Source organism: Arabidopsis thaliana, chromosome 2 (genome assembly GCF_000001735.4).
Source record: "Arabidopsis thaliana chromosome 2, partial sequence".
Lineage (NCBI taxonomy): Eukaryota > Viridiplantae > Streptophyta > Magnoliopsida > Brassicales > Brassicaceae > Arabidopsis > Arabidopsis thaliana.
In genome coordinates this window covers 10010722-10032951 of record NC_003071.7, presented here as the reverse complement: position 1 = coordinate 10032951, position 22230 = coordinate 10010722, and the positions used below count along the sequence as shown (strand labels likewise).

Here is a 22230-nt window from a genome sequence, read left to right as displayed (position 1 = left end):
TTAGTTTCCTCACATCTAATGTAATAAAAGTCCAAAGTTAGTGTCACTTTCGCGGTGGTTAGTTTCATTACATCCATATCATTCCAAGAATTCGATTTTGTACTTGTAGATTTTTTTTGTCTTTACCTCAAAAGAAATATAAACCCAAATTAGCGCTTTGATCACGTAAAAGTTTGCACGCGACATACCACCAGAAGCATGGTACTGTTTCTAAGCATGAAGTACCGTACGACATATAATATATATGTGTTGATGCAAAATGCTAAAAGTAAAAGAAGGCAATGGAGAAAAAGCGGTTTGTGCTTGTACATGCGGTTTGCCACGGGGCGTGGAGTTGGTACAAGGTGAAAACAAAGTTGGAGGCTGCAGGTCACTGTGTGACCGCAGTAGATCTGGCTGCATCGGGTATAAACATGACCATAGTGGAAGAGATTCAGACATTGATGGACTACTCTAAACCCTTGCTTAATTTTATGAGCTCGCTTGGCTAGGATGACGATAAGGTGATTCTTGTTGCTCATAGCATGGGAGGAATACCCGCTGCGCTTGCTGCTGACATATTCTCTTGTAAGATTTCTGCTGTTGTCTTCTTGGCAGCTTTCATGCCTGACACAAGAAACCCACCTGCTTATGTTTTCGAAAAGGTACATATAAAAAACATGATGCTTTTGTTGCACGGTATGATCGCTTTCGAGTGATATATTCTGATAGATGACTAAACTCTTCAGCTGATCAGAAGTATTCCACGAGAAGAATGGTTGGACACCGCGTTCGGAAGGTACGGGAATCCAGATTGTCCTCTTGAGTCAGCTCTTTTGGGACCAAAGTTCATGGCCAAGAAAGTGTATCAACGGTCTCCAATAGAAGTAAGACTCCAAGCCTAATCAAACCTCTTTTTGACAAACGAGATTGCTAGTAACCTCATGTATTCTTCTTTTGATTGTTACCTTTAATTAGGATCTTGAACTGGCGAAAATGTTGGTAAGGGTAAACCCGTTGGTTACGAATAATCTGGCAGGGGCAAGAAGCTTTACTGGGGAAGGATATGGATCGGTTACACGTATTTATATCATAAGTGGAGAGGATAATATATTACCTGAGGACTACCAGCGTTGGATGATCCGCAACTTCCCGGTGAAAGAAGTAATGGAGATCAAAGATGCAGATCATATGGCAATGTTCTCCAAGCCTAAGGAACTATGTGCTCTTCTCTTGGAGATTGCAGATAAATACGCCTAAATAAACCTTAGATGGTCACTACAAATTAGTAATGAACTTCAGCTTCCACCTCAACAATAAGCCATATGAGAAATAATATTCATAAGAACGGTATTACATAGAGAAGCAGTTATAAGAGTGGTTATATAAATAAAATTCGTGTTACAATTAAGTATATTGTATCACAAAAATCTATATGGCCGTAAGCATATAACAACCACCATTCTTCCCATTGGTAAATCCTGCAGCCATAGAAGTTACATGATACCTAGATAAAGTACTAGGAACATGTGGCAGCTTATGAACCAAACAAAAATTTATTTGGATTCTTAAGATTTATTTAATATCAGTTATTATATAGTAGCTAAATCAAAATTCATCATTTTTTATACTTTGTAAATAAAGATTTGGTTTATTTCATTTGGACACCGAAAAATAGTTTTTACTATATTTTCTAGTAATTCTCTGCTAAACGCTTGTTTAGATATCTAAATAAACATCTTTTGTGAAATATATCCTAACAATAGTATTGTTGTATCGTGTGCTTGTATCCTATTGCAATTGATTTTTTTCTAAACATATAGAACCTTAAGTTCAATATATTTCCCCCCGGCAGTGTTTAACTTCTCTTATTATACAGAAATCAAATTGATGGTTTTATACCTATTTTTAGACGTCTAGCTTTTGTTTGCCCAAGGAAGCAAATAGCATGAGCACCGTGTATACACAGAAAAAAATGTTAGCATGTTTTAGCTTTTAAGACGACAATAATGCTAATCAATCTCATATAACAAAAATGATAAAATAATATTCTCACTATGTTTTTAGTGCATCTTTGTTGATTTTACTAGTATTCGTAATATTTGTTGCTCTCTTCTTGCATCTCTCTATTTTGATTCTAACTTAGACTTTGACTAAAAAAAAACGTTTTAAATTTTTTTGAGAAAAGGAAGACATAAGAAAAGCTAATGCATTTTTTTCTCACACATTCTTTACAGCATTACACACACTCACACACAAATAAAGTCTCTAACTACTACTACATAACCACTCCCACTAGGCTTACTTAACTCTAACTATTAAACAAAAATATAATTGACAAAAAAAAAAAAAACTATAATCATGCATCAAAATCATTACCTTTATTTTCACTTTAATGAACTTTTATTTCACTAAAGTCCAAATGTGTTAATAGTCGTTTTCTTATTCGATACGTTCTTTTCCTACAACTGGCATTATACCATTCTTTAACATAAGAAAAACATTTGATACACAACAAAAATGTATGTATTTAGATTTAATAATACAGTTACATTGATCTTTCCAAAGGTTCGAATTTTATTGCATTCTATTCATATGGTTGAATTAATAAAACTAATAGCCAAAATGCAGAAAGTATTTCTATTTCTATATATAAGTGCTGAACAAAAATACTGAGAGTAAACAAGGGAATGGATAAGAATAACCAGAAGAAGTTTGTGCTTGTACATGGAATCTGCCATGGAGCTTGGTGTTGGTACAAGGTGAAAGCCCAGCTGGAGGCTGCTGGTCATTCTGTGACCGCAGTTGATCTAGCTGCATCTGGTGTAAACATGACTAGCCTGGATGAGATTCAGACTTTGAAGGATTACTGCAAACCGCTGCTCGAGTTTCTGAGCTCACTTGGCTCGGATGACGATAAGGTGATTCTTGTTGCTCATAGCATGGGAGGAATATCAGCTTCACTTGCTGCTGATATCTTCCCTAGTAAAGTTGCTGCTATTGTCTTTGTGGCAGCTTTTATGCCCGACATAAGCAACCCGCCTGCTTACGTTTTCCAAAAGGTACGTAAAAACGATGATTATTAACTTCACGGTGTGATCTCTTCAATGTGATTCTGATATCTGCCTGAAACTAGCAGCTGGTCAAAGACGTTACACAAGAGGTATGGATGGATACTGTGTTTGGGAAACCTGATCGTCCTCTAGAGTTTGCTCTTTTTGGACCAGAGTTCATGGCCAAGTATTTGTATAACCTATCTCCCCTCCAAGTAAGACTCCAAGCCTCATAAAAACTAAAATGGGATTGCTTGTAAACCTCAGTTAAACTTTTGTTAATTGTTGTTGTGTTGGTTTAGGATTTTGAATTGGCGAAAATGTCGGTGAGGGTAAGCCCGTTCATGACAAACAACCTGGCAGGGACAATAAGCTTCAGTGAGGACAGGTACGGATCCGTTACACGTATATATATCGTATGCGGAGAGGACGTTGCGGTACCTGTGGATTACCAGCGTGGGATGATCAATGACTTCCCGGTGAAGGAAGTACTGGAGATCAAAGATGCAGATCATATGCCAATGTTCTCTAAGCCTCAAGAACTCTGTGCTCTTCTCTTGGAGATTGCAGATAAATACGCCTAAATAAACCTGAGATCGTTACTGCAAATTAGTAATGAATTTCAACTTCACCACAACAAAAAGCCATATGAGAAACAATATTTTAGAAGAATGATTTAGTAAATAGAGATCATAAGAGAACTATAATAAACATATTCCTAGACTCTCCATTGTATCCCTATAAATTTGTACATCTCTTCTCCAATAAAGCATTCACTTTCAAAAACTACAAATTTTACAATCTCTCTTTCCAAAAACTTTCCTGCAGATACTAAATACTATGGCCACTTCTCACCTGTGACAGTCACTGAAACAATTACTACGAAATCCAACATGGCAACAAACTACCTCATGTGGAGTCTTCAAGTCAACCAACAAAAAATGTATCTTGATTTGATACAATTAAGTGTGTTCTAAAAGGATCTTTCTAAAGGTTCAGACTTTATTGCTTACTATATTTGAAATGAGAAATCTAACAGTCAATGGAACTCAGAGAACGACCAAAAACTAACAGTCAATATGCAAAGATTATCTGTGGGAAACTTACCATATATATTAGTGTTGAACCAAGATGCTGAGAGTAAGAAAGGCAATGGAGAATAAGAACCAGAAGCGGTTTGTGCTCATCCATGGGGTGTGCCACGGGGCATGGACTTGGGACAAGGTGAAAACGCAGCTGGAGGTTGCAGGTCACTGTGTGACGGCAGTGGATCTTGCTGCATCAGGTATAAACATGACCAAAGTGGAAGAGATTCAGACTCTGAACGATTACTGCAAACCATTGCTTGAGTTTCTGAGCTCGCTTGGCTCAGATGACGGTAAGGTGATTGTTGTTGCTCATAGCATGGGAGGAATATCCGCTGCACTTGCTGCTGACAGCTTCGCTTGTAAGATTGCCGCTATTGTCTTTTTGACAGCTTTCATGCCCGACACAATAAACCCACCTGCTTATGTTTACGAAAAGGTACATAAATGAACATGATGTTATCTGACTGATATCTCTTCAGAGTGATTCTGATACTTAAATCTGCAGCTGCTCAGAAGCATTCCACAAGAGGAATGGTTGGACACCACGTGTGTGAACTACGGGAAACCTGATTTTCCTCTACAGTATACTCTTTTGGGACCAAAGTTTATGGCCAAGAAAATGTATCAAAACTCTCCAGTTCAAGTAAGACTCCAATCTTTAAAGAAAAACAAATGGGATTGTGCTAGTAATCTCAGTCAATCTTTTGTTGATTGTTGTTGTGGCGAATAAGGATCTTGAAGTGGTGAAGACATTAGTGAGGGAAAACCCGTTAGTTACAAACAATCTGGCAGGGACAAGAAGCTTTAGTGAGGAAGGGTACGGATCCGTTACACGTATATATATTGTATGCAGAGAGGATCTTGTGGAAGTCGAAGATTACCAGCGTTGGATGATTAGCAACTTTCCACCAAAAGAAGTAATGGAGATCAAATGTGCAGATCATATGCCAATGTTCTCCAAGCCTCAAGAAGTTTGTGCTCTTCTCCTGGAGATTGCAAATAAATATTGCAAAAATTAACCAATTTCAGCTTCCACCAATAAATAATACGCCATAAGAGAATACATCTATATGTATGAGAACTAAGCAAATGATAATGCTTATATAATAAAGTTTCGTGAGAAAACTGTATTACACAGAGAAGTAGTTACAAGGCCTCTTGGTTTCAAATGTAGGATCATAGCATCATAATAGAGAGAACTGCAATGTCTGCATTGCGAAGCATCACTATAACCAATGTTGCAGAGCAATTTCTATATGCAAGATGAAAACAACTGAACAATATGGCAACTGCACTGATCTAATCTTAGATTCAAGAAAAGCTATAACTTCTCATCAACTTTCGTCTACGATCAAACAACTTCAAGCACTGAAGCAAAGAAAAACTAGAGGAGAAAACGGAAAACGAATCTAGGCTAATGAGAGGAAAAAAGTAAGTTCATATAACTGACTGATTCACTGAGTGAAGATTGGCCAATTTGGTATTGTAATTCACTAATACGCCTACGTCTGTAAAAAAATACAACTGATCAGAGAGGACAAAGCCATTGCAAAAGAACATCAGCAATTAATGATTAATAATTATCAGGCGATAGAGATGGTAGACACAGATCATATGCCAATGTTCTGCAAGCCTCAACTACTAACTGGCCATCTCTTGTAAATCGCAGACAGCTACCAGCAAAACTAATAGTCGAAAAAATAGAAGACAAAGAGGCTAAAAAAGAGAAGGTAAATAACCAGGAGTGGTCTGATCTTGTTCGTGGGCAGATAGAGTTCTTGAGGCTTTGATATTAACATGGACATATGATCTGCATCTTTGCACTTGAAAATGCAAAGATGCAGATCATATGTCCATGTTATCAAAAGCCTCAAGAAATCTATCATTATCTCTTGAAGATGGCAGGTACATATAAACAGTTTTTCATCCAAAGATTATGCTCTAAGATTATATACAATCCAGAGGGCGACCTACCAACAAACTAACTCCATCAACTCTACCGACTTAAAACTAACACTCAATGTAAAGTTGGTGTACCATTATCTGGAACTTAATGAACAGCCACAAACTAACTAACAGTCACTTTAACGTTGGTTTACCATTCTCTGGACCTTAGACAACAGCCTTAGTAACGAACTTCAGCTTCCACCACAAGAAAAGACAAAACTTTTCATCAAATTTCCTCTACCCTTCGAACAGTTTCAAGCACTGAAGCATAAAAAATAAGAATCTAAAGCAGGTGCTTTTGAAAATCCACCTACTATTTACTGTATCGAAACGATGGCGTTTTTGTCGGAGTTTCTGCGGCTGCTGCGGTTACGAGAAGAAGGGGATGCTCTCTGCGGCTGACACGGCTGCAAATTTGCTGCCTTTTCGTCGGAATCGAGATCACAGAGAACCGACATTCCTGAGTTTCCGTCGCCGGCGACATTAACGGAAAGTCCCTAAAGAGGGGAAAGACTAAAGAGAGACAGTGAAAACCGAATCAGGCCGACCGGTTAAGGTTGCCGAGTCTAGATTAAAATCGGTTTAACTGAACCGACTCGATTTCAATATCCAAATCCTGGTTCACTCCGATTTTGAAAACTTTGGGAAAAGAGGTAATCGAATTTTATCACATCTTGACAAAACAAAAGCATTCTCACTAAAATCAAACACGACCAACACACATACATATACAAAGAGTGAAAGAGTAATCTTAACTTGGCGTATAACAAATTATGTATATAAATACCTCCAAGGGACATTTAATTTAGTTCAACAAACAATCAAATCACATATCTCTAAGTTTGCTGAGATTAACTGGAGATATAACTTTAACATCACCATATAACAATTGCTTCGCGATGATGACATTTGCTGCTTCACTCGGATGATAAGGATCCCAAAACACATATTTATCCCTCTCTTCACACAAACTCGAAGTCGGTCCGCACGGAATTATACCCGCGTATTGTCCTCCATTACCGCAACAAGCCTTTGTCGCACTTTTGAACCCTACCAAGTTTACAAATCCACAAATCTTTATTTTTCATATATTCATAATCTACATTTCATGGCCTAAAACGTGTATATATGGTAGTGTGCGTGTGTGAGTTGTAGAAGACAAAAATATATGTATTACCGTATTTATCGTAGTTAGTAATGAGCTCCATGACGAGATCGTAGACGTTTGCATGGACAAACATTGCTCCGGGAAGTTTCTTGTTTAGTTCCTCTAATAAACTCTTTAACCGAACATTGTATTGATTTGCTAGTTTATTAGCCAAATCCACACACTCGTTTTCGTCTAATTGATTGATTGTTTTCTGGTACGGTATGCATCCAATCGGTCCAACGTTCCCGATCACAAACTTCCTCGCATCCAATTGATACAGCCTCTGTATTTCAACCATAACATGCATATGATAACAAATGAACTAAACAAAAATTCTCTAACTTTATTTTGATGGATAGAGATCAATATTTTGTTGCTTACGGTTAGTTGGTCGCGTAGATGTTCAAGCATGTCGCCAATAAAATCATCGGGAGTTTGAGTGAACCGTGTTCCTACCGAGAGTAGTGGGAATAGATAATTGTTGAGGAAATCATTTGCTCCTATAGTGATTGAGAATATCGATTTCTTGGCTATGTAATCTTTTGCTTTCTCTTTTCCAAGTAGATCATCAAACTGTTTCCGTGTAGTGTTGAAGAAATCAACTTGTACATCCATACCTAATCTATTCACCTACCAAATATTTACAATTCCTTAAAACTTCATAACTCTAGAATAAATTTTAGAAATTTTTAAATGCACATATGATTAAAATTAGTTTGGTACATACAAAGATTCTCCCGGTGGCATTCATGATTCCTCCTCCTCCAGATGCATAGTTCACTCCGGCTAATAAAGCTTTTCCCTTCGCGTCTGGTGCCAAGAACGGGATCGCGTAGTTCGCTGATCCGAGTTCTTCCCCTGAAAAAAACGTAAATCAAATATTTAACGTTTTAGAATCATTCACTAAAAAAAATTAATCATTTTAACAAAGAAAAAGAGTAATAAACGTCAACATACATGTGTAGGTGTGTTAGTTGAACATAATCTCTAGACTAATAATGTATACCACATATATCATTTTACTATATATGGGTTATAGAACTTTTTTTCATTTTTGTTACGTACCAACGATATCACCGATGGTCCGTCCATTGGTGAACCGGCCGGTAGGAGTTCCTCCGGAGGCTTTGAAATCAATACCATTAGGCTTCATATTAGCCCTAGACAACGTCGATAGATAATTATTATTTCCGGCATCGACTAGAGAATCTCCGAATATGAAAGAAGCTCCTAATCCGCCGCCTTTCTTGTCATTGTTAACTCCACGACCAGCAGCTTCTACTGAAGCAGTGAGAGATAAGAGGAAGAAGATGACGAGGAAAGTGAAAGCTGGAGAGACTCTGCTAGATGTAGAAGCTCTTGTGGCCATATTTCTTGATTTTGAGAAATGTTAGTGTTATTGTTTGAGATTTATATATAACAAGAGATAATAAAGTGTTGTTTGGGATGGAAGGGAAACTTGTGAGATTGCGAATTTGGTTTGACTGTTTTGATGTAAATGGAGGCTTCAAGATTTTTCAAGTGGTGGTTCATCAACGTGGCCAAGTTTTTCCTTTAGCTAGTGAGAAAATAACAACGAGACCTTTAATTCGTTGGACGCTTGAACTCTCTCTGTATTAATTAGACTCATAATTAAAAGTAGTTCAAATTTGTTGGAACAGTAATTAATGAAAAGTCTCTCCAATTTTATAGATGAAGGCAAGCACTTGAGCAGAGTTACCACTGTCAAGAAAATAAAACAAATAATCAAATCCGGAAAAAATTTAGTTATTACAATTTACAACCAAAATATTATTTTTCCTTATTCAAATCTAAGAAAATGGGTAGAAAATGTTAACATACAATTATGAGTTTGGGGAACTAATAATTTTTTTTCTCGATCTTTTAATACTTTAACTAGCGATAGATTTTATGACAACAACGATCATGTGATTCTAGTCCCCAACAGTATTCTTCTATATTAGTAACTTAAATTTCATATTTTTGTATGTGTGGTAAGTTTAGTAAAGCACAGTAATTAATAAAGGGGTGTAAAAAAATAGGAAAAAAGAAAAAAAAATAAAAATTAAGGGAGTGTATTGTAGAAAGAATTTGGAGTGATTTGAGTTTTATTGAGTTTTGAAATTATTTTAGTGAATTCGAAAATTTGTTATTAAAACTGTTTAAAATCTACCTCAAACTATGAGACAGGGAATGTTTGAATTTTTAAAAATTCATTGAAATTTCACCCAAAATCTCTCAAGTCAATTCAAATCCACTATTTAAAATATTTCTAATAACAGCAGATTTGATTCTAGATTTTAAAATTATTAATCCAATAACACTTGATTTTAGAAAGCTTTTTAGAATTCATGTTTGAATAAAATATATTTTTCATCTTAATACAAATCATTCCAAATGCTATATTGAATACATCCTCCTAAATGTGAAGGGATTTGGTGTTAATTTGGTTGACAAGGTGAGACTCTCAATCTTATGGACAGTCCCTAAACTTTACTCAAAAGTCAAACTTTATATTTCTATTGGAAATTTGTTTAAATGTTAATATTCGTAATCTTAATAAAGTGCACCAAGAACAATTTTTGTAGAATGGTTTATTAATTTTCTCTTAAAAGATTACAACTTTCCATATTCCCACTATCTCTACTTAGCTGTATTGCAATTAGAAGGAAACAAAAATATTTAAAAAGATTAAGTCCCATCATTAGGGATTTATGATACAGAAGCTAGTAAACATTTCCAAACACTATTCCCCATTTCCATAAGCACACTTTTCAAATAATAAATCCGACCGTTGCTGTAACATCAGGACATCAACTCAAAACAATATAAAAACCTAAACTTTTACTATCATTTCTCCAGAGAGCAGCCATAAAGAGAGTGACAGAGAGTTCTGAAATCTGAAACCCAGTATCATCTTCATCATCATCATGCTCACCATGAGAACTGAAGCACAAGATTCAGTACCTAAATCAAACCCTAATCCGGAACTAATCAAAGAAACCCCAAAGGTCTCTCTTTACGAACAATGCAGGGAAGAGAGGATCAAAGAGAATCTTCAGAGGATGAACAATCTGGGTCTCTTAAATCTCTCTCGCAAACTCAAACCCAAGACCCGACCCGTTAAAAGATCTTACGGTAACCGTAATTCTGTTCAGAATCCGACTCCTCCTCTTCAGCCTTCTCGCCGATCTTCTCGGTAATCTCTTCCTTTCTCTGTCTCCGTTTCTCTCATTCCATCATATTTTGGGGTTTTGGATTTGAAAGATGAGTTTGTGGAATTAGGGATTATGATTCGATTTGTATCAGTTTAAAGGAGAGATTTTTCTGGAGGAATTGGGTTTTTGAGGCAAAACTAGGGTTTAAGAATTTGGATTTTAAAGTAAGAATTTGGGTTTATTATTGATTCTTTTCTTCTGTGATTGTTAGATTGGAGAACACAACTCCAGTTATCTACACTGATGGGATCAATGAGAAGGGCAAGAAAGCATCTAAACGAGAGAGTGTTGTGATTGGTGAAGGGATAAGAGCTGAGATTTACACAGAGGAACATGAGAAGCTTCTTGGGAATACAGAAAGAAGCTGGACTTGTTTTGTTGATGGCTATGATAAGAATGGGAAACGGATTTATGATCCGTTTAACGGTAAGACTTGTCACCAATGCAGGTAATAACCAAACTCATATGTGTTGAGAACTTGATATTGCAACTCTCTGAAATGATTTTTCTGTAATGCTTTAGTGTGTGTTTGTGTGTTTCTTACAGGCAGAAGACGATGGGGCATCGTACACAGTGCAGTGAATGCAATTTGGTTCAAGGACAGTTCTGTGGTGATTGTTTGTTCATGAGGTTGGTTGCTATTAGTTTTTCTGTTATTGATGATGAATGTATATTAATATTTTTGATGAACAGATATGGTGAACATGTGCTTGAAGCTCTTGAGAATCCAGACTGGATTTGTCCCGCTTGTCGCGGGATCTGCAATTGCAGTTTGTGCCGGAATAATAAAGGATGGGTTCCAACTGGCCCGATTTACAGAAGGGTGCGTTTTTTTCAGTTGTTCTTTTGTATTATCTTGTGGTGTTTTTGATTCTTGAATAGAATCTAGAGCTGAAGATTTCTTTCTTTCTTTGGATTGTTTCCAGATAGCTGCACTTGGGTATAAGTCTGTGGCACATTATCTGATTCAAACCAAACGGGCGCCAACTGATGACACAACACCAAGTCAAGCGTCTGCAAAGAGATCACTTTCCTTTCAAGAAAAGATTGCTGGTGATGAAGACGTACCAATGCTTGAGAATGATGATTCCTTACAGAAAGAAGAAGGTGAAAACACGAACGAAGATCAGAATGGTGATCTCCCTGAAGAAGTACAAAAGGTTCAGAATATGGAATGTCAGAGTGGTGGTTCCTTGAAGAAAGAGGAGGATGAGACACCAAATTCAGCTAGAAGGTCACTGAGCTTCTTATTGCCTTCTGTAGAGGATGATCAAACTTCATTGGTGGATGTTCAGGTCTTAAGTTGTCTTGTGCCACCAAAGCAAGAACATTCATGTGCACACAATGGTGATGATCTTCCAGATATTCAGGAAAGGATAGGACAACACTCAAATTTGGAGACGAAACCAGATAGCTACTTGCTTCATGTGGATGAGCAGATTCCATTGGTTGATGTTCAGGTCTTGAGTTATCTTGAGACGCCGAAGCAAGAACATTCATGTGCCCACATTGGTGATGGTCTTCCAAAAATTCAAGAATGGATAGGACAAGACCCGACTTCTGAGACAAAACCAGTTAGCTACTTGATTCCTATAGATGATGATCAAACTTCATTGGTGGATGCGCAGGTCATGTATCTTGAGACACCAAAGCAAGATAAACAAGAACATTCATGTGCCCACATCGGTGATGATCTTCCAGAAATTCAACAAGGGACAGGACAAGACTCGAATTTGGAGACAAGACTTGGGGAAAGTCAGACCCTTGTGGTCAAAGCTCGAGTAACGAGAAGTAAGAGGAAAGCGGCTCTAGAACCAAATCCAGATAGCATTGGTGGAAGACTAAGGCAGCGAAGAAGGACCTAATTAGAAGAAGTCTCAGAAGAAAAAGCCAACATCTATTCACTTTTGTTAAACTCTCTATTTCGACATGACCCTCTCTGTTTTCATATAAGGTGGTTAGGAAAAAAGATTCTTATTTCTTAAAAGTATCTGAAACAAAAATCTCCAAACTTTAATATTCAAATAAATACTTTCAAGTATACTATGAAAATCTCATAAACTAGATATTAACCCGCGATATACCGCGGGCCTATATTTTTATTAAATAAAAAATAATTGAATATTTTTTAGGATGATTTAATAAATTTATGCTATTGTTTGATTTAAATGTATAATTCACCGCGAAAAAAAATTTTATAACTCAAATTTTAAAGTTTTCAGTTGTATTTGTTTATTTTGTTAAATGTTTAATATTGTATAATTGTATTTTGATTGTTGTTTCTCGGATTTCACCCGTAGTACACCATCCTATATTAATATCGAATCAAACCCGTCAATTATAGGATTTCACCCGTGGTAGTATTTAATTGTATAATTATATTTTAATTGTCATTCTAGGATTTCACTCCTAATTCTATCGCAAATTATTATCAACCCAAACCAGTCAATTCTAAAATATCACCCGTAGTACACCATCCCATATTAGTATCGAATCAAACCCGTCAATTCTAGGATTTCATCCGTGATGGTATTTAATTGTATAATTATATTTTAATTGTCATTCTAGAATTTCACTCCTAATTCTATCGTAAATTATTATCAACCCAAACCAGTCAATTCTAAAATATCATCCGTAGTACACCATCCCATATTAATATCGATTCAAACTCGTCAATTCTAGGATTTCACTCGCGGTAGTATTTAATTGTACAATTATATTTTGATTGTCATTCTAGGATTTAACTCCTACTTCTATCGCAAATTCTTATCAACCCAAACAGTCAATTCTAAAATTTCACCCGTAGTATAAATTTAAATATATTTATAATGTTTAAATTTCTTATAAAGAATCAAAATGTGTTTTAAAAAAATTAAAGTTTTAAGTGTTTTTTTTAATATTGTTAATTTTGTTTAGTGTTTAAGATTATATAATTATATTATGATTGTTATTATATTTTTTTTTCCATAGCATACTATCCCATGTTATTATCCACTCAAACTCGTCACACCATATAACCCCGTCCCGTGAAATTAAACACAAATTTGTCATTTTATTATAAATTTCAAATATTTATAAAATTAGAAACTTCAAAAAAGATTAATATTGACTCAAATTTCATCATTGAATTTTGAGTGTTATATCTAAGATTTCTCTCGCAGTATATCGTCCCGTATTAATATCTTTTATATTGTTTAAATTTCTTGTAAAATTTAATTTATAATTTTTTATACTTTTTAAAGTTTCAATTTTTTAACATAAATAACCCTAGTAAACAAACCATTTTAATTTTGGACACCTCATAAATCAAGTTTCATGCTCATTCGTAATCGAAATCATTTTGGTCCTTTTTATAGTATGGCTCTTGACCATTGTCCAATTTTTTTAAGCGATGTGGAACATTTTAAAATCGTAATTATTATCCACCCAAACCCGTCCTACCATATAACCCAGTCCCGTGAAATTAAACATAATTTTGTCATTTTCTTATAAATTTCAATATTATAAAATTTGAAACTTAAAAAAATACAATATCGACCCAAAATTCATCATTGAATTTTGATTGTTATATTTAAGATTTTTCCTGTAATATATCGTCTCGTATTAATATATTTTTTATATATTTATAATGTTTAAATTTCTTGTAAAATTCAATTTATAATTTTTAAAACTTTATAAGTTTTAAAAATATAAATATTTAAAGTATTTTTTAAAGATAAACTTTATACAAAGTTTTTAAAATTATAATATTTAACTTTTGATAAAGTTATAATATTTATAATTTCTTGAAACATTTTAAAGTTTCAATTCTTTAAAATAAAAAATCCGAGTAAAATCGGATAACTATTTTAATTTTGGACGCCTGATAAATCAAGCTTCCTGCTCATTCGTAATCAGAATCATTTTGGTCCTTTTATAATATGGGTCTGAACCATTGTCCAATTTTTCTAAGCGATGTGGGATATTGTACACATATTATTTCTTCATACGTTGAATAATATATGTCCGTTTTAAAAAATTTGAATTACATCATATTCAGAAAAAAATATAATATTTTATTAACTATAAATATTTTATATAAATTCAAAATAAATAAAGTATAAGATCAAATAAAAATGAAAGAAGAATTATATATTTATGTTTAAATTAGATAGAAATATTTTAGGAAATTAGTTAAGGTAAATAAGAAATATGGTTAGTTTAGAAATATTGTTTATATTAAATTTGGTAATTAAATCAATAATTTTCGTTTTTAATTATTAGTTTTTAGGTAACTTTTCCAAAAATTAATGTTATCCAAGATCAGAACAGAATTAAACATGTTATCCAGGATCCGAACAGAGTTAAACCGGGTAAAAACCACCCATTTAAATTAATTGTTGAATTATGGCTCAAATCTTCAATATTATCTTCAAAAATCGCCTCCAAAAATGTATATATAGATCATAATAGAGTCATTTGTAATTTGCCAATTTGTTCTGAATTAAAAGCTACTTGGAAGGATTGTTTTCCTTGCCAACTTATGTAATTCAAGTCTTGTCAGGTTCTAATCCATCAATGAAATTTTAATTTTCTGTGAAAAAAAAAAAAAAAAGCTACTAATAATTACACATCATAGAATTCTATAAGCTATGTTTGAATAAAAAATATTCTGATATATTTTTTTCTTACATAAATGTGGAGTCTAAAAAAGAGCAAGAATCTTCCCACTGTTCTCAACCTAACATATTTAATACATTTGGTCTCCTTACCCAACACTCCCAACATATATCTAAATTAAAAGCTTTTCACTTTCTTAAATTGACTTTAAAAAATGTATTTTCAGTTATTCACACTCTCTAAATATAATCCTTAAGAATCCTAAAGGTTGACAGTAAAATTTTCCCCCAAATTAATTACCTTCTTTACTTGCCGAGTTGACTAATTCTTACATTTTTTTCAGGGCAAAAATAAGACAAAATTCTGTTTTATTAAGTAAAAAATATCGTTTCTGTTTTGTTTCTCTCTGCTTAAAATAAACACAAATTAATTATAAAATGAGGTTACTAATCATCTTTCATTTGAATAATACAAAATCAAATGATTATAGAAAGTGATTAATTAAGCTTCTCAAAAACCCTAACGCCACCACTACTCTGCTTCTAATGGAAAAAAAAGTCAATGCCTTTTTTGACCCGAGGATTAGAGAGAGAAACCGCACTGAGTAGAGAGAGAGTGTTGTAGTTGTAGTAAATGAAACGAGAGATTGGTGGTGAAAGGAGTCAGCTTTGCATTTATTATATCATCTTCTCTAAAAAAGCTTCAATACAGAGCAAAACCAAAAGCTTAAAGCTTCACAAAATTCATCTTCTTCCTTTCACAATTTTGGGATCTGTTTGTTGAAAATTCTGCTACTTCTTCTCTTCCGTGAAAGTCGTTTACTTTTTTTGTGGGTTTTGTGAAAGTTTCCGCTTTTAGAGGCTTCTCTTTGATCTGCTTTAAGATCTTCACTTTTTAGGGTTTTAGTTCTCTTATGGGCTAGAGAAACCCTTCTTCTGATTAATCTCTTAGGAAAGTTTCGAAATTTGAGATTAATGCATTTTCCTTTGTGGAAGCAAATTCATCACTGTGCTACTCTGATCTTAGATAAGAGTAAGAGTAGGAGAAGAGATGGTTCTGATTCACCAATCGATGTTAGAAGGAAAGCTTCAATGCTTAGGAAATTGTATGAAGATAAGCTTAGAGATGCTCTTGAAGAAGCTTCTGAGAATGGGTCACTCTTTAAATCTCAAGACGTTGAGAATGAGAATCAAGATGAGAGCTTAGGTCGTTCTAGATCTTTGGCTAGGTTACACGCTCAACGTGAGTTCTTACGTGCTACTGCTTTAGCTGCAGAACGTGCTTTTGAGTCTGAAGATGATATACCTGAGCTTCTTGAAGCTTTTAATAAGTTTCTTACAATGTATCCAAAGTTTGAGACTTCTGAGAAAGTTGATCAATTGAGATCTGATGAGTATGGTCACTTGTTGGATTCAAAGGTATGTCTTGATTACTGTGGATTTGGGTTGTTTTCTTATGTTCAGACTTTGCATTATTGGGATTCTTGTACGTTTAGTTTATCTGAGATTACTGCTAATTTGAGTAACCATGCGCTTTATGGTGGAGCTGAGATTGGAACTGTGGAACATGATCTCAAGACTAGGATAATGGATTATCTGAATATACCTGAGAGTGAGTATGGTCTTGTTTTTACTGGAAGTAGAGGCTCTGCGTTTAGGTTGCTTGCGGAATCTTATCCTTTTCATACGAATAAGCGGCTTTTGACAATGTTTGATCATGAGAGTCAGTCTGTGAATTGGATGGCTCAGACTGCAAGAGAGAAAGGTGCTAAAGCTTATAACGCTTGGTTTAAATGGCCAACTTTGAAGCTGTGTTCGACGGATTTGAAGAAGCGTTTGTCTCATAAGAAGAGGAAGAAGAAGGATTCTGCGGTTGGGTTGTTTGTGTTTCCTGCTCAGTCTAGAGTTACAGGTTCTAAGTACTCTTACCAGTGGATGGCTCTTGCTCAGCAGAACAACTGGCATGTGTTGCTTGATGCTGGTTCTTTAGGTCCCAAAGATATGGATTCGCTCGGGTTATCATTGTTTCGACCAGAGTTTATCATCACCTCGTTCTACAAGGTCTTTGGGCATGATCCTACAGGTTTTGGTTGCCTGTTGATTAAGAAGTCGGTGATGGGTAATCTTCAGAGTCAGTCCGGGAAAACAGGATCAGGAATTGTGAAGATCACACCTCAGTATCCGTTATATCTCAGTGATTCGATAGATGGTCTTGACGGATTGGTTGGTCTTGAAGATCATGACATTGGTACAAATGGTGATAAACCGGCTACGACAGATGCTGCTCGTAGAGGCGCTCAGATGCCGGTATTCTCTGGTGCATACACTTCAGCTCAAGTGAGGGATGTGTTTGAGACAGATCTCTTAGAAGATAATGCCTCTGATAGAGATGGGACTAGTAGTACCATATTTGAAGAAAATGAAAGTGTTTCGGTTGGAGAATTGATGAAAAGTCCAGCTTTCAGTGAAGATGAGTCATCCGATAATTCGTTTTGGATCGATTTGGGTCAAAGTCCGCTCGGGTCTGACAGTGCGGGTCACTTGAACCACCATAAAATCGCCTCTCCATTGCCACCGTTTTGGTTTACCAGCAAAAGGCAATCACCAAAACCGGTGGCAAAGAGTTACAGCAGTCCTATGTATGATGGTAAAGATGTCCTCTCGTTTGATGCTGCAGTAATGTCAGTTACTCAGGAGATAAACTCTACGCCATCACGGAATCTGAGGAACTCTAATAATCTCCAAATTCAAGAGATACAGGAAGAAAACTGCGGTAATATTGTGTATCGTGCAGGATCTGGTTTTGGATCAAATGGCTCAAGCTCCAAGATTTCTTCAGATATGAAAGATAACGCAATTAGACGAGAAACAGAAGGTGAGTTTAGGTTATTGGGAAGAAGGGGTACTGGTGGGAGGCTTTTGGGTTTGGAAGATGAACAACCAAGCAGAGGAACAAGGGTTTCATTTAACATGGACCGTGTCAGTCATAGTCTGGACCAAGGTGAAGCTTCTCTGGCCAGTGTATATGACGAAAGTGATGGTGAAAACCCGAATGAGGATGATTGGGACAGAAGGGAGCCCGAGATTGTTTGCAGCCATATCGATCATGTGAATATGTTAGGTCTTAATAAAACCACAAGTAGGCTCAGATTTCTGATTAACTGGCTAGTGATCTCTTTGCTACAGCTTAAAGTGCCTGAACCAGGCAGTGACGGTAGTAGCAGATACATGAATCTTGTGCAGATTTATGGCCCAAAGATAAAGTACGAAAGAGGAGCGGCAGTTGCTTTCAACGTGAAAGACAAAAGCAAAGGATTTGTAAGTCCAGAAATTGTTCTGAAACTGGCTGAGAGAGAAGGTGTATCTCTTGGTATTGGAATATTGAGTCACATACGCATAATGGATCTTCCGAGAAACCACCGTGGAGGCGCTAGGATCAAGGAAGATAGTTCTTTGCATCTGCAGAGAGAAGCTGGTAAACGTGGTGGTAAAAATGGGTTCGTGCGATTTGAGGTTGTCACAGCTTCTCTAAGCTTTTTGTCGAACTTTGAGGATGTTTATAAGCTATGGGCTTTTGTAGCCAAGTTCCTAAACCCCGGTTTCAGCAGAGAAGGATCACTACCGACTGTAATAGAAGAAGAAGCAGAAGATTCAGAGACGTGATTGATTCTTTGAAAACTTTTTGAAACAGGACTCAAAAGGCTTGAGCCACTAACATCCTAGAGGCTTCTGGAAATGGAAGGAGGGTAAAAAGTAAAACTGTGAATTAAGATTTGCTATATATAGTTTTTTCGTTTTGGCTCTGTTTCAGTTTTTAGGAATATGAGATAGGAGGAGAATTCTTGTAAACTGGAAAACAGAACATGTTTTGGCCAAAGATTCCACTTTCGGACAAGGGAACATAGTTTAGCATTTGCTCTTACACTAAACCCTCCTGAAATCATACATATTCGTAAAAATTGAATTTGTTTAAGACTTTCCTTTAATTTCCTTTCACTCTCTCCCTCCGTGGCTACCACATAGTATCACTTGTTGTAAAACCAAATGTTTTAACATGAGAAAAGTTACGTACGTTTGCTTTTACCTTTTCAAATAATGATGAAAATTCATTGGCCGTGCGGACAACAAGGATAACTTAGCTTTGTTTGGTTTCAAAATGACATTTAATGAAACTACAATGTCAAACCGTTTCCATTTTCTTAATTTATTGGCAGTGCGGACAATAAAGGCTTACTTAGAATATAAATAAGAGTGCCATTTGTTACTTCTTACAATGTTTAAGGTTAAACGTGGCCAACATGAAGCCAAAACTTTATCTATAAAAGACAAGAGTGTTCTTAGAGTACTTATACACTTATATTTGTCAAACACATAAAAATTAAAACATGCCGATTCACATAGGTTCATCGATCCCTTTAATGGTCGAGAAGATGCTCACCGAAATGGTAAAACCCTCAAAACATATTCCTCAACAAACTCTTAACCTTTCAACACTTGACAATGATCCTTACAACGAAGTTATTTACAAGGCATGTTACGTTTTCAAAGCCAAGAACGTTGCTGATGATGATAACCGGCCTGAAGCTTTGCTTAGGGAGGCTTTATCCGATCTTCTTGGGTATTACTATCCGCTTTCGGGGAGTTTGAAGCGGCAGGAAAGTGACCGGAAGCTTCAGTTGAGTTGTGGCGGTGATGGAGGTGGTGTGCCGTTCACGGTAGCTACTGCAAATGTCGAGCTCTCTTCTTTGAAGAATCTAGAGAATATTGACTCGGATACGGCCTTGAATTTTTTGCCTGTACTTCACGTGGATATTGATGGTTATCGACCTTTTGCTTTGCAGGTACACAAACCATTGGTCATTTTTTTTAGGTGTGTTCAATCCAGAGTTTTGATTTTGGTTCATGCATATTTTTTGTTTATGAATTAGAGTTCCAATATAAAATCTAAGCTATATGATTTGGTACGATTTTGGTTTCGATTGGGATTTGTTTTTTTGTTTTTTTTTTGTCGTCTTATTTTTATTTTTTTTTGTCGTCGGGATTTGTTTTTTAATCACATTTTTCCTTAATTTCAAAGATAATTAGGATATTAAAAAAAACAATTCGTCTTGTTCGAATTCTGATTCGTTTTTTTTGTTAATCAAAATGGCCATGCATGACCGCCTTGGAATCTACAAATTCAGTATAATTTAGTTTAATTTGGTCTTGTCTAATTTTCTAAATAATTTTGCGTTACATTGCGGCCTGATTTGAGTCTATTGTAGGGTAAAATTTTCTATACATTTTATGCATGTAATTGATGCACATCTTGTGGCAGGTGACCAAACTTTTCTTACAACAATTTTAGATATATTAATATTTCCCTCCATGCAAAATGACCTTTTTGATAATGACAGGTAACCAAATTTGAATGTGGAGGATTTATCTTAGGGATGGCAATGTCACATGCAATGTGCGATGGATATGGAGAAGGTCATATCATGTGTGCCTTGACGGATTTGGCTGGCGGGAAGAAGAAGCCGATGGTGACACCGATTTGGGAAAGAGAAAGACTCGTGGGGAAGCCGGAAGATGATCAACCTCCATTTGTTCCCGGCGACGACACAGCTGCTTCGCCTTACTTACCAACGGATGATTGGGTATGTGTGCACATAACAAGATCCTCATGTCCTTTATTTCCCACAATATATATTTCTAATCTAAAATATTATTTAAACTCTATTCCATTCTTATAAATTTAAATAGGTAACTGAAAAAATAACTATTAGAGCCGATAGCATAAGAAGATTGAAAGAAGCTACATTGAAAGAGTACGACTTCTCTAATGAGACAATCACAACTTTCGAAGTTATAGGAGCTTATTTGTGGAAGTCAAGAGTTAAAGCTCTTAATTTGGATCGAGATGGAGTCACTGTTTTGGGTTTATCAGTAGGAATCCGCAACGTTGTGGATCCACCTTTGCCTGATGGATACTATGGCAATGCATATATTGATATGTATGTGCCATTAACCGCAAGAGAAGTGGAAGAGTTTACGATCTCAGATATCGTAAAGCTCATAAAAGAAGCGAAGAGGAATGCTCACGATAAAGATTATCTCCAAGAAGAGCTTGCAAACACTGAAAAAATCATTAAGATGAACTTAACGATCAAAGGAAAAAAAGATGGGTTGTTTTGTTTGACTGATTGGAGGAATATTGGGATTTTCGGATCGATGGATTTCGGGTGGGATGAGCCGGTGAATATCGTACCCGTGGTTCCATCGGAGACAGCTAGGACGGTTAATATGTTCATGCGACCATCTAGGCTGGAATCGGATATGGTCGGAGGGGTTCAAATAGTGGTTACATTGCCAAGAATTGCAATGGTTAAGTTCAAGGAAGAGATGGAAGCTTTAGAGTAAAAACTTAAGTATATCTTCTTTTGATTTCGAAAATCATAATAAAATAAGATAAGAAATTAAAATTTATTGCAGCATGTTTTATAATAGGGTTTTCTTGCAAAAAACAAAAAACAAAAGTAACCCGCTAAATAAACTCCGCATGTATCGATGACGTGACGATGACAAACGTCGATGATAAAAGAGCCGGAGTACAAAACGCATGTTTCCAAAGAAAAAAAAATGGCATACATTTTATAAAACACACCATTTTTTGATGAGGCTTATAGCTAACGTTTTTCCCATAACAATAGAGCATCTAAATTTGATATACTCAAATTAAGGCATAAAAACATAAGGCTTATAGCTAACGTTTTTCCCATAACAACAAAACAATTCCTAACATAGGTTACTGTTTCACAAACCAAGGTAAGCACACATAAGTCAATCAAACCTATTACAAAAGACTTTTAACACCAAAAAGAAGAATATCATTTTCTCCTTTCCACAACTACGTGAAGCAGCAATCTACTTCGTGAAGACACCATAATCCTCCTGCAAAAATTACATACAATATTCAAAATACAAAAACACCACTCGAGATAGTGGTATTGTATCATATGTAGGCTTCATCATCTAAACTAGGTGTTCAGATCGACATTTTAAAATTTTTACAATTATTCAGATTTCTATTATATGTCTCATTGATATACTTATGAGTACATTTCTCCAATCAATAAGATGAATTTTGTTGAACAATATACCAAACGAAAGTTTTTGCAAAAAAACGCAAAGACAACGACACTAATAAGTATAAAA

At 35.6% G+C, this 22230-nt stretch overlaps 7 protein-coding genes and 2 non-coding genes across 12 annotated transcripts; 7 read left to right on the top strand and 2 right to left on the bottom strand.

Annotated features, from left to right (window-relative positions):
- Window positions 1–260: 260 nt before the first annotated feature.
- Window positions 261–1387, top strand: MES19 (methyl esterase 19). The gene is made up of 3 exons (NM_001335855.1): window positions 261–644; window positions 729–866; window positions 958–1387. Exons 1-3 carry the CDS (start codon window positions 525–527, stop codon window positions 1237–1239), a joined length of 540 nt encoding a protein of 179 aa, NP_001318275.1. The 5' UTR covers window positions 261–524; the 3' UTR covers window positions 1240–1387.
- Window positions 1388–2508: 1121 nt separating this feature from the next.
- MES7 (methyl esterase 7) lies at window positions 2509–3892 on the top strand. Its single transcript, NM_127920.3, has 3 exons — window positions 2509–3041; window positions 3119–3247; window positions 3335–3892. The coding sequence occupies exons 1-3, from the start codon at window positions 2670–2672 to the stop codon at window positions 3614–3616; spliced, it is 783 nt and encodes a 260-aa protein (NP_179937.1). The 5' UTR covers window positions 2509–2669; the 3' UTR covers window positions 3617–3892.
- Window positions 3893–4137: 245 nt separating this feature from the next.
- MES6 (methyl esterase 6) lies at window positions 4138–5960 on the top strand. Of its 4 annotated transcripts, NM_179711.2 has the most exons (4): window positions 4175–4317; window positions 4405–4556; window positions 4626–4763; window positions 4852–5366. In NM_179711.2, the coding sequence occupies exons 1-4, from the start codon at window positions 4185–4187 to the stop codon at window positions 5137–5139; spliced, it is 711 nt and encodes a 236-aa protein (NP_850042.2). In that variant the 5' UTR covers window positions 4175–4184; the 3' UTR covers window positions 5140–5366. The 4 variants fall into 4 exon arrangements, with proteins under 4 accessions (NP_001324463.1, NP_179936.3, NP_850042.2 ...); NM_127919.4 differs by having other exon boundaries at window positions 4157–4556; NM_001335853.1 differs by having other exon boundaries at window positions 4175–4556; window positions 4852–5960.
- Window positions 5902–6042, bottom strand: MIR5995b. The gene has a single exon (NR_140248.1). It is a non-coding gene; the product is annotated as a microRNA ath-MIR5995b precursor (primary transcript).
- On the top strand, window positions 5902–6042 carry MIR5595a. Its single transcript, NR_140247.1, has one exon. It is a non-coding gene; the product is annotated as a microRNA ath-MIR5595a precursor (primary transcript).
- A 651-nt stretch (window positions 6043–6693) lies between these two features.
- Window positions 6694–8802, bottom strand: AT2G23540 (GDSL-like Lipase/Acylhydrolase superfamily protein). The gene is made up of 5 exons (NM_127918.4): window positions 8283–8802; window positions 7945–8075; window positions 7599–7847; window positions 7245–7500; window positions 6694–7117 (listed from the first exon to the last, which is right to left on the bottom strand). The coding sequence occupies exons 1-5, from the start codon at window positions 8584–8586 to the stop codon at window positions 6894–6896; spliced, it is 1164 nt and encodes a 387-aa protein (NP_179935.1). The 5' UTR covers window positions 8587–8802; the 3' UTR covers window positions 6694–6893.
- A 1202-nt stretch (window positions 8803–10004) lies between these two features.
- On the top strand, window positions 10005–12491 carry AT2G23530 (Zinc-finger domain of monoamine-oxidase A repressor R1). Its single transcript, NM_127917.3, has 5 exons — window positions 10005–10416; window positions 10647–10883; window positions 10982–11065; window positions 11129–11258; window positions 11362–12491. The coding sequence occupies exons 1-5, from the start codon at window positions 10148–10150 to the stop codon at window positions 12298–12300; spliced, it is 1659 nt and encodes a 552-aa protein (NP_179934.2). The 5' UTR covers window positions 10005–10147; the 3' UTR covers window positions 12301–12491.
- Window positions 12492–15578: 3087 nt separating this feature from the next.
- Window positions 15579–19048, top strand: AT2G23520 (Pyridoxal phosphate (PLP)-dependent transferases superfamily protein). Its single transcript, NM_127916.3, has one exon. It carries the CDS (start codon window positions 16009–16011, stop codon window positions 18694–18696), a length of 2688 nt encoding a protein of 895 aa, NP_179933.2. The 5' UTR covers window positions 15579–16008; the 3' UTR covers window positions 18697–19048.
- A 370-nt stretch (window positions 19049–19418) lies between these two features.
- On the top strand, window positions 19419–21471 carry SDT (spermidine disinapoyl acyltransferase; the record flags this gene model as incomplete). The annotated part of the gene is made up of 3 exons (NM_127915.2): window positions 19419–19874; window positions 20430–20672; window positions 20779–21471. The coding sequence occupies 3 exons, from the start codon at window positions 19419–19421 to the stop codon at window positions 21433–21435; spliced, it is 1356 nt and encodes a 451-aa protein (NP_179932.1). The 3' UTR covers window positions 21436–21471.
- Window positions 21472–22230: the final 759 nt, after the last annotated feature.